Here is a 17,412-nt window from a genome sequence, read left to right on the forward strand (position 1 = left end):
ATAAAATCACACTGATTCAACTCTATTTATCATAGTTTTCTGTTAATCATACTCATCTCTTTATATTCAAATCAATACAACATATCTTCATTTAATTCATTAATTCATGTTTTTTACCACATACCTCTCCTACATTCAAGATCACATTTTTTCCATATTGCAGAAATCAACAGATAGGATTGTGGCTTTCATATAATAAAAAAAGAAACTAATTCACTAATTTTAATCATACCCATGGTACTTGCAGCATTGCTTCCTAATGATAACAATATAACACAACGCAAATTTGACAAATTTGGGGAAGTGTAACACAAGATTCATTTTGAACAATTTCAAATTATTCTATGCAAATTAAGATGAATAATCTAAAGTATACTCCCATATATTCTCCCATACCCCATTAATCTGGAATTAATATTAAAACATTCAAGAAAAATTCTGCTAGTCTACATCAACTAGAGCTCTCAAATAAAGTTACCTTTGCTCTAAGACTTTTTCCTTGGAAGCACCTGATATTAATTCTTAAATATTAAGTACTTATAAAATTGTATTAATTGGTTTTATTTAAGGAGACATTAGACCAAAGAATAATTAATAAAAAAAGAGACAGGATTAACAGCTACCTGCTAAGGAACCAGCTAGACCAGCATAATACTGGAGGCATTGCCAAGATATATCAACGTCTATGAGAGCTTCAAAGATGGATTTCCCATTGTTGATTGTTTCTGTGGTGGCAATTTCTTCTCTTCTTTCCTGGAATCCAATACATAGCACAGAACATGCTAAGCAGTAGCAATAAGATTTCTATTTTTTATGCATCTATTAAAATGTTTAAAACATCTAGTAACTGAAGCTTTCTGGACAGCTTATAATAAAGCATACTAAAAAAGTACAGTTTGAATAAAAACAAATAATTAAAAATAAAAAGAATAAATCCTGAACACCTTTGTACCTTTGCACCATATTGGGCTTCAAAAGAAAATTCTAAAAAGAAGCTGGGGAATAGGAGATTTACAACTGCATGCATTTTTCAAGTGAAATAGAATACAAACATAATACATTTTGTCACATATGGAAACTATGATCTGCTGGATCAACCAGCAAGGTGAATAATTCTTTTTCAATGAGGCTGAATTTTGAAACATGAAAATAGCTTGTACTCAGAGCATTGGCAAAATTACAGAAAAGCCTATGCATATACAATTAAATATGTTAGTGTGCTATAACCACATATCAGGAGTAGATCAGCTGCAGGCTTTATGAGACACTTCCCTAGCACTGCTTAAGTCTGCTGTAATTTAATGGAACAGTTTTCAGTCAACATGGCAAAAAAGGGATAGGGAGAAAAAACCTCTGAAGATCATTTTTCTCTACAAACCTCTTAACCCAACAAAGTTTTCATTAATATCACCCAGACATTGGAAAGCTTCCTACAGCTTGAAATCTGGTCAGGGGACAGTTATAATTCCTGACTCAAAATTTGCCCATCCTTGCAGTATGCCATCCTGTGCATTCCAAATAGACCATATTTCTAGCATCTAATCCAAGTAAGGACACACTGATTAGAGGAACAGGAATTAATAGTTCTTGTATTTATTTGGCATTTTAACTCTGCAATTTATTTAAGAATGGAATAAGAAATCTTTCTCAGATAATCAAAAGACTTTTCAAATCTGGTATCTCTGATCCTGGAGACAGCATGTACTCATGGAGTATATTAACCATTTGTACATAGCCATATCTTCTGGTAAGGAATTCCAATCCTTATGTAAAATATCATTTTATCTTTCCCACACTTTCCATTATTAAAGGTAAATAGATCTGGGAGCTCTTCTAGTCCAAGTCCATTTATTGTGAGAAAGAAAAATGCGTATTTCTGTACTCTATTCACAACATTCATAATTCTATAAACCTTTATAATGACTTCCCTTTCTTGCTTTTTTTCTAAATTAAATACAGAAACTCGTGCTCACTAAATGTGTTTGTCCTTTTCTGCGTCTCTTCCAGAAAAATCTTGGATATAAGAATAGAACTGGAAGAGACCTTGGAGGTCTTCTAGTCCAGCCCTCCTGCTCAAGCAGGAGATCCTATACCATTTCAGACAAATGGATTTCCAGACTTTTCTTAAAAATCTGTAGTGATGAAGCACCTACAACTTCTGAAGGCAAGCTGTTCTACTGGTTAATTGTTCTCACTATTAAGAAGTTTCAGGTTGCTTCTCTCCTTGATTAGTTTCCATCCATTGTTTCTTGTTCTGCCTTCTAGGCTATGATCTAGATATGATTAGAATTTTTCACATAACTTATCTTGCTAAACTATAAATTTATAATTATAAATTGCTAAAGAATAGACAAAGTATTCCCTAATATACTGCACTGGGATCTCATTGGCCTGTCTCACTCAATCAGGCAGGGAAGATATGCTACAGCCCTGTCAGTCAAAGAATTTTGACTGCTGGAGGTCTAGGAATTAAACCTTCTCTGCCTGGGGAAAGATGAGGTGAAAGCTGCAGCCTTGGGTGGGTGGGTGGGTGACCACGGGGAGGATTACTCATCTGTAGGGCTGGCTAGTCCCTGTAATCCAAACGTTAAATGACCATTTTAGGGATTTCCCCACCTCTTGATGTTTAATTGTCATTATTCTACAATTTAAAATTTTTTAACCCTATTTTAATTTTTAATTTCAATCTTAATTTTCTACATTGTTATATTATATTTATCAGTTATATATATATATATTTTGAAAACAATTTTATTGGTTTTTTAAAAACAAACAAAACAAACAGAACATAAAAACATCAGCTCTCTTCCATACATATATACAAGCAGTGTGTCGGTTGGTTCATCAGTTTTGTGCATTCATTTCGTAGTCTCAATTACAGTTACATTACATAATAACTCGTATTATCAATCCAAACTTATATATCCTAGTATCACTCTTAGAAAATCATTTGACTATGATTTTATTCATTCATACTTTATGAGATAACTATAATTTAGGTAGTTTATTCTATAATGGATCATATAATCATACCAAATCTATCCTAAAAACGCTTTATAGATATGATGTCAAATAACAAAAGAAAAAGAAAAAACAAAGATATTTTTTCATATATTCCTTGTTGTTGTGACTGGAAGGATTGACCCTGCTGGGAGTTTTGACTCTGATGCCTCTGAAGATGGAAGGTTTGAGCCTGCTGTGAATGTGGAGTCTGAATTATCAGAGGACACAGATGTGAGCCAGGAGGATGAGAGATTGTCAGAGAGACAATCCACTCCAGAACCTTTGACTTCGTACATGATAGCAGCTGATCCACAAAATGAGCCAGAAGCTTCTACTGAGGAGGAAACTGACAGATGTTGGCTTGACGCTAGAACTAGAAGAAGATTGAAACGTCAATCACAATCTGAAGGGAGGCGTCAAGCCAGACATTGATTAGAGAGACTGACACGCCCATACTGGGGATTTAAGGAGGTGTGCTGACTCTCAATCTTTGCTTGGAGCAAAGTGAAACGTGAGTAGTGCTTTGTGGATTCGAAAGGATACGTTTGAAGCGGCCGTTGCGATTTATGAACAATTCTGAGCTGCCAGTCAGATTCCGGGAAGACTGCCAAGGACTGAAAACAGTACTGTTAACTCTTTAAAGTCTGGTTTTGTTCTTTGAATATTTTGAACTTTGGAACTTTGTATGCTCACCTGTGGATACAGGTGAGACATAACATTTTTGCTCCAAGCCAAAACTTCATCTTATAACCAAGATGGACAACTAAACACAACAAAAGCAACTGGCAGAGCAGCAGCAGCAACAGCAGCAACAACAAATAGATCAACTTTTGCAGCTTAACCAGGTTTTACAACAACAGGTGACTCAATTGGTTAATCATGTAACACAATTACAGGCTCCAGTTGCTCCCACAGCTCCTCCTCTGAGGAAAAGCCCGGTATCTGTGCTGGATAAATTCTCGGGACAGACAGATATGTTCCCGGCGTTTATGGGACACTGCCAATTATTCATGTCATTACGGCCTGAAGATTTTCCTAATGACCGGGCTAAAGTGGGGTTTATTATTAGCCTCTTATCTGGGCAGGCTGCCAAATGGGCTACTCCTTTGATGACTCAAGATAGCCCTTTGTTGAATGATTTTCAGGGTTTCCAGCAGCAATTGCGTGTCATGTTTGAAAACCCTATTAAGACTCAAACTGTGGCTAGACGTTTGTGGGACATTTGTCAGGGGAAATGTCCTCTGCAAGAATATATTGCAGAGTTTCATCTGCTCTGCATGGACTCTACTTGGAATGAGTCAGCCCACATGGATGCTTTTCAGGAGGGCTTGGCAGATAACATCAAAGACGAGTTAGTGCATGCGGAGCGGGCTTTAACCTTGGATGCGCTAGTGGTACAGTGCTTGCGTATTGAAGCCCGTTTACAACAGCACATGAGCAGACGGCCAGTTGTGGAACCACCTTCTCATTTACGTTCGCAAACCACGCCATTGGAAGTTTATAAAACTACGACCAGGACCGAGGAGCCGATGGAGTTGGGTGCACTCCGCCCTCAGTTGACGGTGCAAGAACGCTCGCGAAGGTTCCAGGAAGGTTTGTGCCTTTATTGTGGGGGACCAGGACATTTTGCCAATTCTTGTAAAAAGAGGGGAACACGAAGACCAGTGCCAGAATCTACTCCTAGCCTGTCAGAGAAACGGGGTAGGCCTGACCTCGGGGAAACCCTAGGTTGGGCACGTATCACACCACCACCCCAAGTTGCTGAGGTGAACTCTGGCCCTCCTCGGCATTTACTGTTGGACACCCAAATTTTCTTACAGTCCCGGAAGGAGGGGATTCCAGTGGTGGCGTTGGTAGACTCAGGGGCTACTACTAGTTTTATGGACCGGGCTTTTGCCACGCATGTTGAGGTCCCATTGGTTGCTGTGGATCCACCCATCAAGGTGGAAACCATGGATGGGCGTGAGCTTCGGTCTGGGCCCATTCATTTCACCACCCAGCCGTTGCGTATGGTTATAGGGGATCACGAGGAAGCAATAAGTTTCTATATCACTTCGGACCTCCATCTCCCTTTGGTTCTCAGCGTATCCTGGTTACGATTGCACGATCCTTTGGTGGCTTGGGCGCAGAACTCCATTTCCTTCCCAAGTCTCCAGTGCGTGGATCATCTGAGACATATCTGCGCTGGCCAGGACATTGCCGCTCCTGCTGTTTCCATACCTTCGGAGCTATTGGACTTCTCCGACGTTTTTTCAGCAAGAAGGAGGCGGATCTGTTACCACTGCATCGAGCCTATGACTGTCCCGTGGATCTTCTATCTGATGCTCCACTGCCCAAGGGTCGATTATATTCCATGTCTGAGCCCGAATTGGCTGCTCTTTGAGAGTTTCTGGATAAGAACTTGGCTCGGGGATTTATCCGACCATCGTCGTCTCCCCTTTCAGCTCCCGTTCTTTTTGTAAAAAAGAAGACGGGAGAGCTTCGTTTGTGCTGTGACTACCACCGGTTGAACGCCATTACGGTGAGGAATAGTTACCCTTTGCCGCTCATTCCGGAGTTGATGGAGCGGTTGTAGGAGGCTACGATTTTCACCAAGCTCGATCTTCGAGGGGCCTACAACCTGGTGCGGATACGCAAGGGGGACGAGTGGAAGACGGCATTTGGCACCCGATACGGATATTTTGAATACACCGTAATGCCGTTTGGATTAACCAATGCTCCCGCGGTTTTCCAGCATTTAATGAGTGACATTTTTAGGGACATGCTGGATTGGTTTGTGGTGGTGTACCTGGGTGACATTTTGATCTACTCGCAGTCCAGGGATAGCCACCTTCGTCAAGTCTGTCAGGTACTTCAACGTCTTCAGGAGCATAAACTCTATGCGAAACTGGAGAAGTGTCTCTTTTTCCAGACTTCTATAGAGTTTTGGGTGCATTTCATCTCTCCCGAGGGCATTGCCATGGACCCGAGGAAAGTAGAGGCCTTGTGTAGTTGGGAACCCCCTCGTCGAGTAAAGGACGTTCAACGTCTCCTGGGGTTCACCAATTACTATAGGACCTTCATTCCAGACTTTGCCAAGCTGATGGATCCCATCACTCAGCTCCTTCGCAAGAAGGTCCCGTTCCAGTGGGGGCCCCCACAGCAACAGGCTTTTGAGACTCTAAAGAAAGCCTTTGTGGCTGAACCGATATTGAAGCATCCTGATCCGAATCTTCCATTTGTGGTCGAGACAGATACCTCTAACGTAGCTATTGGGGCGGTGTTGTTGCAAGCTTCGAAGGATGGCGCACCTCTTTTCCCATGCGCATATTATTCAAGGAAGCTCACAACTTCTGAGCACAATTATACTATCTGGGAAAAAGAGTTGCTGGCTATCAAGGCTGCATTTGAGATCTGGCGACATCACCTAGAGGGGGCTCGGCACAAGGTGGAGGTTTGGATGGATCACCGTAACTTGGAACATTTGTCTACTGCCAAGAAGTTGAACCAACGCCAGATCCGGTGGTCATTGTTTTTCACAAGATTCAACTTTTCCATCACCTATGTTCCCAGTGGACAGAATCGGAGAGCAGACGCGTTGTCTAGAAAACCCGAATATATTGGTCCCGAGGATCCTCTTCCTCCACGAACGGTGTTGCCACCGGAATCTTTGGCCGTGATTCAGGATCCGGTGGATTTGAGGGCTCGAATACGGGAGGCGCAGCGATTGGACGCGTGGTCACAACAAAGAATGAGGGTAGTTGGACCTGACTCCCCATGGACTTTGGAGGAAGGCTTGCTAAGACATCGGGGTTTATTGTATGTACCCACCAGGACGCTTCGAGCCCTCATCATGATGCAATGTCATGACAACCCCGCTGCTGGTCATTTTGGTTTTTACAAAACTCTGCACTTGATCACCCAGACGTTTTGGTGGCCTCAAGTTCGACATGACGTTTTTTCCTACGTTGCGTCTTGTATTACATGTTGACAAGCGAAGGCTGTGTCATGTGCGCCTCCTGGACTTCTGCAACCACTACCAACTCCGACCCGACCCTGGGGGGCGATATCCATGGACTTTTTAATGCACTTGCCCTCGTCGTTGGGTTATCAACCACTCGTGGTGGTTGACATGCTCACTAAGATGGCCCATTTCATCCCGTGTAGAAGATTACCATCGGCTCGTGTTACTGCCCGGCTTTTCGTACAACATGTGTTCCGTTTACATGGCTTACCGGACAGAGTTGTTTCAGATCGCGGTGTTCAGTTCACCGCTCAATTCTGGAAAAGCCTAATGAACGTACTACGCGTACAAGTATGTTTAGCGTCGGCACACCATCCAGAAACCGATGGCGGGTCTGAGAAAGTAATTGGCATCCTTGCCCAATACCTCAGATGTTTTGTAAATCAACGGCAAAACGACTGGGTGACCTATCTTCCATTGGCAGAGTTTGCCTTTAATAATTCTCGGCACACCTCCACCCACATGATGCCTTTTTACGCAAATGTGGGTTACCATCCGAGGTTTTTCCCCCGTCGATTGCAGATTCTCCAGTTCCAGAGGCAGGAGACTTTTTGTCGGAGTTATATGCCGTGCATCAATTAATTTCCAGACAATTGGAACGAGCAAAAGCAGACTATAAGTGTTTCGCAGATCGTTCACGTCGAGCGACGCCTCGGTTGGCTGTGGGTGACAAGGTGTGGTTGTCAACGAAACATCTTTGGGTCGATCGTCCGATTAGGAAGTTGGATCATCGCTTTATTGGTCCCTTCCCTATCGAGGCGGTTATTAATCCTGTGGCTTATTGGCTCACCCTACCACACTCCATGCGCATTCACCCTGTTTTTCACCTCTCTCTGTTAGTACCTGACACCCCATCGTGTACTCTCTGTTCTCCAGAAGATACGGGTTCTCCATCCAGGCCCAGCACTGAACCTATTACGGATACCACAGTGGTCGGAATTTATGATTCACGATGGTTGAAGGGGCGATTCCAGTACTTCATGGGGAGACTGGAAAATGAAACGGAGATTCGTTCTTGGCAGGATGTGTCCAAGGTGCATGCCCCAGACCTTATTCGAATATATCATGCACAATTCCCTTCAAAACCCCATCCTGATCATCAGACTCGGGGGAAGGGCCCTGCGGTGAGGGATAGTGTTGTGACTGGAAGGATTGGCCCTGCTGGGAGTTTTGACTCTGATGCCTCTGAAGATGGAAGGTTTGAGCCTGCTGTGAATGTGGAGTCTGAATTATCAGAGGACACAGATGTGAGTCAGGAGGATGAGAGATTGTCGGAGAGACAATCCACTCCAGAACCTTCGACTTCGTACATGATAGCAGCTGATCCACAAAATGAGCCAGAGGCTTCTAGTGAGGAGGAAACTGACAGATGTTGGCTTGATGCTAGAACTAGAAGAAGATTGAAACGTCAATCACAATCTGAAGGGAGGCGTCAAGCCAGACATTGATTAGAGAGACTGACACGCCCATACTGGGGATTTAAGGAGGTGTGCTGACTCTCAATCTTTGCTTGGAGCAAAGTGAAACGTGAGTAGTGCTTTGTGGATTTGAAAGGATACGTTTGAAGCGGCCGTTGCGATTTATGAACAATTCTGAGTTGCCAGTCAGATTCCAGGAAGACTGCCAAGGACTGAAAACAGTACTGTTAACTCTTTAAAGTCTGGTTTTGTTCTTGTTTGAATATTTTGAACTCTGGAACTTTGTATGCTCACCTGTGGATACAGGTGAGACATAACACCTTGTTATCTAACATTCTAAGTATTCTATTATTGTATTTTATCATCCAACCATTGATAGAAAAGGTCCCAAATTTTATAGAATTGGTTATCCTCTTGCTCTCTGATTTCAAATGTCAATCTACTCATCTCAGCACATTCCAATATTTTCTTAATAATTTCTTCCTGCAATGGTATTTTCTCATTTTTCCAATTTTTAGCAAATATAATCTTAGCTGCTGTTAATACATTTACAATCAGATATTTCAAGTCTTTACTGTATGTATCTGGTAAGATTCCCAATAAAAAAACCTCTGGTTTCAAATCTATGTGTTTCTTTGTCATTTTTTCCAACCACATGTGGATTTTAGTCCAATATTTTCTAGCATCCTCACAAGTCCACCACATATGGTAATATGAGCCAGGTATCTGATCTGATGGCATCTGTAGGGCTGGCTAGTCCCTGTAATCCAAACATTAAATGACCATTTTAGGGATTTCCCCACCTCTTGATGTTTAATTGTCATTATTCTACAATTTAAAAAACCCTAACCCTAACCCTATTTTAATTTTTAATTTCAATCTTAATTTTCTATATTGTTATATTATACTTATCAGTTATATTATACACTACCCAATGCCCCTCTTTGAGCAGGTTAGAAAAACAAAACAAAAACAAAAATAAATAAAATATTGATTAGTACGGCATTTATGTCTGGTCTGGTTGGCATGAGAGTTAAGGATTGAAGGATTGAAATTATAACCACAGAGTACTCATCAATGCCTGCCCATCAAATTCTATTGTTATTTAACTGGGATCACATAATAATAAGAGTCACAATGAATCCTCTGTTCTTAAACAGTTTGATTTATGATTTGGATGAAGAGGTAGAGGGAATTCTCAAGTTTTACCGTTTATATCAAATTGGGTGGGATAACCCTAGAAGACAGAAATAAAATTTAAAACTATCTTGATAATTGGAGACATAAACTAACATCAAGAGAATGAAATGTAACAGAAGAAAGTATATAATTCTTCACTATGAAACAAAATGCCAATGAGCAATATCTGGCTTTGTAATTGCATTTATAAGAAAACAGACTGGAGTTGGTTGCAAACAAAATAATAGCCACCAATGGGATGTGGCTGCAAAAAAAAAGCAAATGCAAATTTAGGTTTTATAAACTGAAGTATAGTTTCTAAATCATTAGATTATTGTTCCAGTTTGCTTTGCTTAGTCAGACATAAGTTCAAATAATATGTCAGGTTCTGGTCACCACATATTAAAATGAATTCAGAGAAACTGAAACAGGTTCAGGGAGAGCCAATGAAGATGAACAACACTAAAAACTAAGCGAACTTAAAAGAGATTGAAGAAAAGAATATATTTAGCCTTCAGAAAACATGACTGAGGCAGGAAGAGAGAGGCCTACGAATTCCTGAATGGATGTCAGAGGAAGACTGCCAAGATTTGCCATTGCAAATTATGGTATAATAACTTTAAATTAAAGGAAGACTGATTCCAAGTGAAAATTTTAAAACACTTCCTAATAGCAAAAATAGTTTGAAATTAAAACTAATTACCCAGGACAAAGTTAATGTGTTCAGGATATGTGGACCACATATCTGGCATCTTTAAGTTGAATTCCTGCACTGAGCAGGGAGTAGACTAAATGATCTCTTTCAATTTTGTTCTTCAAAATGTGGTATTGTAGATTTGAAAAAAAAATTAAAAGACAAATGATACTTAGGTGAGATAGATTAAATTATTTAAAAACAAGTTAAAACCATTTTCAAGTAAAGTTTCAATTTATCTCATAATTTATGGTATTTATTTAATTTTTCTTCCAATCAAATATTTCAACCCAATAATTTGATCATATAAAATCTTTTGGGCATTCAAATATAACCTTTTTTTTAAATTTATTAAATACAGTAAGTGAACATACTAATACGGATCCCAATTAAATTAGAGCAGAACTCTACTGTTTTTTAGGGACACAGTGGCTCAGACACTGAGCTTGTTGATCAGAAAAGTCGGCAGTTTGGTGGTACAAATCCCTAGCACCAAAGTGAGCTCCCATTACTTGTCCCAGCTTCTTCCAACCTAGAAATTAGAAAGCATGTAAAAATGCAAGTAGAAAAATAGGGACCACTTTGGCAGGAAGGTAACAGCGTTCCGTGCGCCTTTAGTATCATACCAGCCACATGACCATAGAGATGTCTTCGGAATCGAGCCGGAAACAACTAGCACATATGTGTGAGGGGAACCTTTACTATATACATTGAACTAGTGGAACACATATTAAAAATATGTACTTTAGTTGATAGTTACACAACGTAGAGAATATTTGATGATATCACCAGGGCCCATGACTAATAAGTATCTATTTTGGGGGGTGCATAGATCTTTAAGAGCCAAAATGGAGCTTACAATTACTAATTTCAGTTGTTAATTTAGCAGAAAGTAATTAATAATCAGACTACCAAAAGTTGGTTTCTGAATTTTGATATCATGATCTGCAAGTGCTCTATGGAACACAAAATGGGAGCTGGAGTTCCCATGTGTCTCATATCTTGCTTTTACTATTTTCTTGCTTAGACTATTTTCTAAGTGATAATTTAACTCATTCAGCAACCACTCAAAGTTGCAACAACTTTGAACAAGTGACCTGTCATCAAATTCCACCCAGCCAGGACTTCCAGCTGTGCTTCCAGTGGCTTCAGAGGCAAGGACCTCGAGCCCTGCGGCCCTGCTCCGAGCTCTCCCCATCGAAAGGCTCCGATGGGGAGAACTATAGGTTGTCCACGATTTACAGTCATTCATTTAGTGACTGTTCAAAGTTACAATGTCACTGAAAATCATGACATGATTATTTTTCATACTTATGACTGTTTCATCGCATCCTAATAGCCACAGGATCAAAATTTGAATGCTTGGCAATTGGCTCATGTTTATGAGTTTCAGTATCCCTTGGTTGTGTGATCTCTTTTTTGATCTTCTGCCAAACAAAGTCAATGGGGACCACCACCATTGTATCTGATGAAGTAAGCTGTAGCTGAGAGAAACTAATGTTTTTAAATGAAATCTTGTTAGTTGGAAAAGATACCATGAGACTTTTAGTGAATTGCTTTATGGATTAAAGAACATAGTTCTTTAAATTGTAGGTTCCTGAACTTTACAATATAGCAGATTTTCTATCTGAACTCTTCATTTCTTGTAATGTACAGCTGCTTAAGGAAAAGCTAGAGTAGTGAAATTAACAGATAATGTGAAGATAGGATTTGACCTGTTTCTTTAAATCACTTCAAATCAATCTATGATCTGTGTACAATCTGAGGCTTGCATATTTTTCTTCCTTGTCAAAAGTGACAAAACAGTAATTTTGACCAGAGTCATCCTGATTCCTGGGAATCAACGTATCCTATCTACTCGATACTATCCAGGTTCCATAAAAGTCAGGGTACCCCCAATACTAATAAACTTGCCAACACAATCTTACAATATTGCTTTTATATCACATACCTGGATAATTCGGGCTGCCTCCAGCAGAATGTTGCTCCGTTCCATGCCTGATTTCTGACTCCATATTTTGAAGGCCGCATGTGCACTCTTTACAGCCAGATCTATCTCCTTCTCACCAGAGAAGGCTAAATTCCCAATAACTCTGCCTGAAGAAGAAAAAAGGCAGTTTACTTTGCCAAAATCAACGGGCAATGCTTACTTGGCAATGCTTATTATTACTATATATTAAAATACTTGTTAAGTGAAAATGACTTGATAATAAGTGGCAATTCAATATTACAGCATCCTTTTGCTGTAATTTTAACACATGCACAAAGGAGGCTCCATCACTTCTTAAGGCAGCTTGTTTCCCTTCTGATACTATGATTTTTACAATTTTTTTTAACATCACATGAAATCTACTTCATAAATTAAATATTCTGTTTTGAAGGAATAATGCTGAATACTTTCACCTAATCTTCCACACTGGAATATACTTTATTGGCAAAGTATGATTGGACACACAAGGAATTTGTCTCTGGTGCATAAGTTCTGAGTGTACATACAAACAACAAAGTGATAAGTCATAAATCATAAGAAACAATAATAAATCATAGGATACAAACAAGTGATAAATCATAAGATACCAATAGAAGGTAGCAGGAAAAAATGAAAAGATAAAGACAAAAATAATAGCAATACAGCCTTACTACATGGGTATAAGGCGTAAGATAGTGCTGTAAGAATTAGGATTTTTAATAAGTAAAATTATAGAGGAAAAAACTATCTTTGTATCTAATTCTTGTGGCATGCAATGCCCTATAGTGGCATCTAGAGGGGAGAAGTTGAAACAGTTTTATGTCCAGCACGTGAGGGATCTATAGATATTTCCTCTTTCTGGTTCATACAATATACAGGTCCTCTAGGCGAGGTGGTTGCAATTGTTTTTTCTGCAGTCCTATATGTTGAAGTTTGTACCTGTCCTGTGTGGTTGCTTTGCCAAACCAGACAGCTATAGAGGTACAATGACAGACTCAGTAATTTCTCTGTAGAACTATATCAGCAGATCCTTGGGCAACCTGAGCTTTCTGAGCTGACAGGAAGAACATTCCTTGTAGCTTTTTAATGCTGGTTCTAATGTTAGCTATCTGTTATGTCTCACCTATGTTCATAGATGAGAAGACAAGGTTTCAGAATTCAAAATATTCAAGCAGAAACACAACCGGATTCAAAAGGGTTAATTAGCACTGTTTTCCAGTCCTTGGCATACTTCCCGGAACTTGTCAGGCTAATCAGAATTGTCCATAATTCAAAAGGCCACTCCAAATGTATTCTTTCGACTCATCAAACACTTTGCTTCCAAGCAAAGCTTGAGAGTCAGCACGCCTCTTTAAATCACCTGGATAGGCGTGTCAGTCTCTCCAATCAATGTCTGGCCTGACGCCTCCCTTCAGATTGACGTTTCCTGGTTCTCCTAGTTCTGGCGTCAATCCACGATCTGTCAGTTTCCTCGCTGGAAACTTCTGTCTCATTTTGTTGATCATTTGCTGGCATGAATGAAGTCGAAGGTTCTGGGGAGGATTGTCTCTGCGACAATCTCTCATCCTCCTGGCTCACGTCTGTGTCCTCTGATAATTCAGACTTCACATTCACAGCAGGCTCCAACCTTCCATCGTCAGAGTCAAAACTCCCAGCAGGATCGATCCTTCCAGTCACAACAATTGAAGTCCTGGGGTAGAACCCAGAAACTTGAAGACCTCTTGCTAAGTTGCCTAATATTGTAAAAGATGGTAAAATAGTAGAGCTGCTCCTAAAATCTATCATCTCTACAGTTTTAAGTGTGTTTAATTCCAGATGGCTCTGGCTGCACCACAGGGCTAGCTGTTCAAGTTCCTGTGTAAGGACCAGACTCTCTCCCCTTCAGATGATAAGAATGAACTTTTGAAAACTGGGTATTTAAAAAGGAATTTTTTATTGAAAAGGAAGATATTCAAAGCAGGGTCGAATATCCCTCCAGGCATGCACTTAGATAAAGGGAGTTAGAACTCCTCCCCTTAGTCTTGTGTGGATTTCGTCAATACAAAGAAGCAACATGTTAAAACACCCCCCCCCTTTTTTTTCCTGGGAATGTAGTTGAGAAGAGCTTCCCTGGAAGTTTCTTTCAGAGCTGGAATTTTTATCCCCCCTTCTCCTCTTGCTTTCTCTCCAAGAGGTGAAAAGTTTCCAAGCATCTGGGCTCCAGTCCCCAGTTGTAAATCGTGTGCAGGTTATACAGATTCAAAACAAGAATTAAGATACTCAGGTTACATCAAAAAGGATTACTTGTATCAACCCCCCCCCTCTTTTTCCATTGAAGAATGGCAGATACACGGATCTGACATACTGCCCTCTTCAAAAAAATTGACAAATCCACCTGGAAGACATAAAACATGTCTTACATTTACAATTTAGGATGGTTTGTGAGGGTATTTCAGGTGGAACTTCTATAGCAATGTGTGGGCTTTTACATGTTGTTTGTCCACTCATTTTGTGAGGAGGGAAGGTGTTTCCAAGCTATAAAATATTGTGTGGATCCATGGTGAGTGTGTGTGTCAAGGATATTTTTAATTTCAAAATGTTGTTCCCCATGTACCATAATGTGAGTTGGAGGGGGCGGGGTCTAAGTTTTGAAGTGATCTCTGGTTTGAGTAGGCTGCAGTGAAATCCTGGATGAACCTGTCTCAGTGTCTTGGGGAATAGAAGGTCTACAGTAACAGAGTTGATGATTCTGGAGATGGCCCAATAAATTTAGGTCCCAGTTTCTTAGAGGGTTGTAATGATTTTAGGAATTTTGTAGATAAATATATGTGGTCCCCAACTTTAAACCGTTTAGGTTCACAACGTTTTTTGTCCACTTGAGTTTTAAAAGCTGCTTCTAGCCTCTTGTAAGGCTAGTCTGACCACTGGCCAAGTGATTTGTAAATGGTTTATCCACTCCTCAAAGGAGAGAATTTCAGGTTCCTTGGTAGGTAGCTCTTGCATGAGGTTGAATTCTGTGGCTACCTGGAATGGAGTGAAACCAGTGCTACTGTGAACCGAATTATTGTACGCTACCTCTGTAAAAGGTAGAAGGTCAGTCCAATTGTCCTGTTGGTAATTAATAAAGCACCTGAAATATTATTCTAATATGCCATTAGCTCTCTCTGTCAAGCCATTAGTCTGGGGACGATTTGAAGAGGACAACCCCTGGGCCTAATAGGTTTAAAAACGCCAACCAAAATGTGGACGTGAATCATACACCCGTCTGAGATAATCCTTGAGAAGCTCCATGGAGGCAATAAATGTGTATTAAAAACATATTTGCTAATACCTTGGCTGTTAGGAACTTTTGGCAGGATACAAAATGAACCTCTTTGAAAAAAGGTCTGTTACAACCCAAATAACTTTGTTTCCTGAATTTTCAGGGAGCTCCACTATAAAGTCCATAGAGATCTCTCTTCAGGGTGCTGAAGGTTCTGCTACTGTTTCTAAAAGTCCAGGGGACTTTCCTTGTCTTCTTTTTGCAGCAGCACAGATAGGGCAACTAACAACATAGCTTTCAATGTCTTTTTTAAGAGATGGCCACCAGAATTCTTTTGATCAGATGCAGGGTTTTTACAAATCCAAACTGTCCAGCTGTTTTTGAGTCGTGGCATTGTTTCATGAGGTCCAGTCTCTGGCTGGCAGGGATGTAAAGTTTGTTTTCTACCCAGGCTAGACAGTCTTTAAGTAAGAAAATGTTTTTGTTAGCCTGGAGCCAGTCATGCTTAAGTAGTGCCTCCTTAAATTTGGAAGTCGTTGCATTGTCAGTAAGTGGTTCTTTCTTCCCTTGTGCTCAGGTGATTACTTTGGCTGCAAGTTGGGTTGGTTGGATTATGGGTTTTACAATTTCAGTCTTTTTGCTGTTGTATTGGTGTTTCTTGGACAGGGAATCTGCCAAGAAATTTCTCCCCCTGGGAGATATTTGAGAGTGAAGGTAAAATGTTTAAAATATTGTGCCCAACATACTTTTGGGGGGGAGTTTCCGTGAACTTTTCAGGGCTTCTAGATTTTTATGATCAGTCCAGACTTCGAAGGGGATTTTGTTCCCTTCTAGGAAATGTCTCCATGTGAGGAGGGCCCATCGCACAGCATATGCCTCTTTCTCCCATATGGCCCATCTTTGCTTGGTTTCTGGCAGTTACCTGGAAGTATAAGCACGTGGTTGCAACTGTCCATGTTCATTCTTTTGGAGTAGAACTGCTCCTTCTGCTACATTGCTAGCGTCCACTTGGATGACAAATGGTTGCTTTGGGTCTGGGTGTTTCAGGATTGGTTCTGCTGAGAATAGTTGTTTTAAGTTTTTCGAATGCCACTTGGCATTCCATTGTCCAGGTAAGGGGTTGCCTTGGCTTCAGTTCCCCCCACCCTGGTTTTAGCAAGCTCGTGATGGCGAGGGCGATAATTGCAAAAGCCGGAATGAACTGACGGTAAAAGTTTGCAAAACCCAAGAAGCTTTGCAGTTGTTTGTAAGTATGGGGCACCTCCCAATCAATGATAGCTTTTATTTTTTGTGGGTCCATCTCTATTCCCTCGTGGGATATTCTGTATCCCACATAGTCAATTTTTTCTTTTCTTTTTTTTGAACAAGTTTTATTCATTTTTCAACCTTTTAACATCTCATTTTAGAGAACAGCATGATTACAGGTTTCACATATATATACAAATATGACCATAGTTACATATTCAATTTTTGTATTCAATTTTTTATCTTAACGATGCTTTTATACATTTTCTTTTATTGTATTATTCCCAATGCATATCTCATTTTTTAATTCACATATATTAACTTCATAATTGTTATACTTTAATACTTTTAACTGTCACATTTGTATAGTCCTCTTACATTCTGATTAATAACACTCCTTCTATAAATTGGTTTGCCCCCTAAAATATCACAATAATAAGTCTTTATTGATTAGCCCTTGGGCCATATCAAAGTGCAAAATTCCAGCAACAATTTGTTACTAAAATTTAATAAAAGCAATTCAAAATGAAATTTGATAAAATATTTAAATGGAACTTGATAAAATACAATTTAAAATGAAATCTAGACAAAATACGATTTGAGATGAAATAGTAATAAAATACAATCCAAAATAAAATTGTAATAATATGCAATAATTTT

At 39.9% G+C, this 17,412-nt stretch overlaps 1 protein-coding gene across 3 annotated transcripts in view; it reads right to left on the reverse strand.

Annotated features, from left to right (window-relative positions):
• ALDH9A1 (aldehyde dehydrogenase 9 family member A1) overlaps nucleotides 1-17,412 on the reverse strand; it is a 56,645-nt gene that overhangs the window by 11,742 nt on the left and 27,491 nt on the right. For all 3 annotated transcript variants that reach the window (XM_087932042.1, XM_026718723.2, XM_026718724.2), the window contains 2 exons: nucleotides 12,249-12,394; nucleotides 624-753 (listed from right to left, as the gene is read on the reverse strand). In XM_087932042.1, coding sequence (XP_087788168.1) covers nucleotides 624-753; nucleotides 12,249-12,293 — 175 coding nt within the window. In that variant the 5' untranslated portion in view covers nucleotides 12,294-12,394. The remainder of the gene's footprint in view (nucleotides 1-623; nucleotides 754-12,248; nucleotides 12,395-17,412) is intronic.

Source organism: Pseudonaja textilis, chromosome 3 (assembly GCF_049901715.1).
Source record: "Pseudonaja textilis isolate UNSWEBS1 chromosome 3, rPseTex1.2, whole genome shotgun sequence".
Lineage (NCBI taxonomy): Eukaryota > Metazoa > Chordata > Lepidosauria > Squamata > Elapidae > Pseudonaja > Pseudonaja textilis.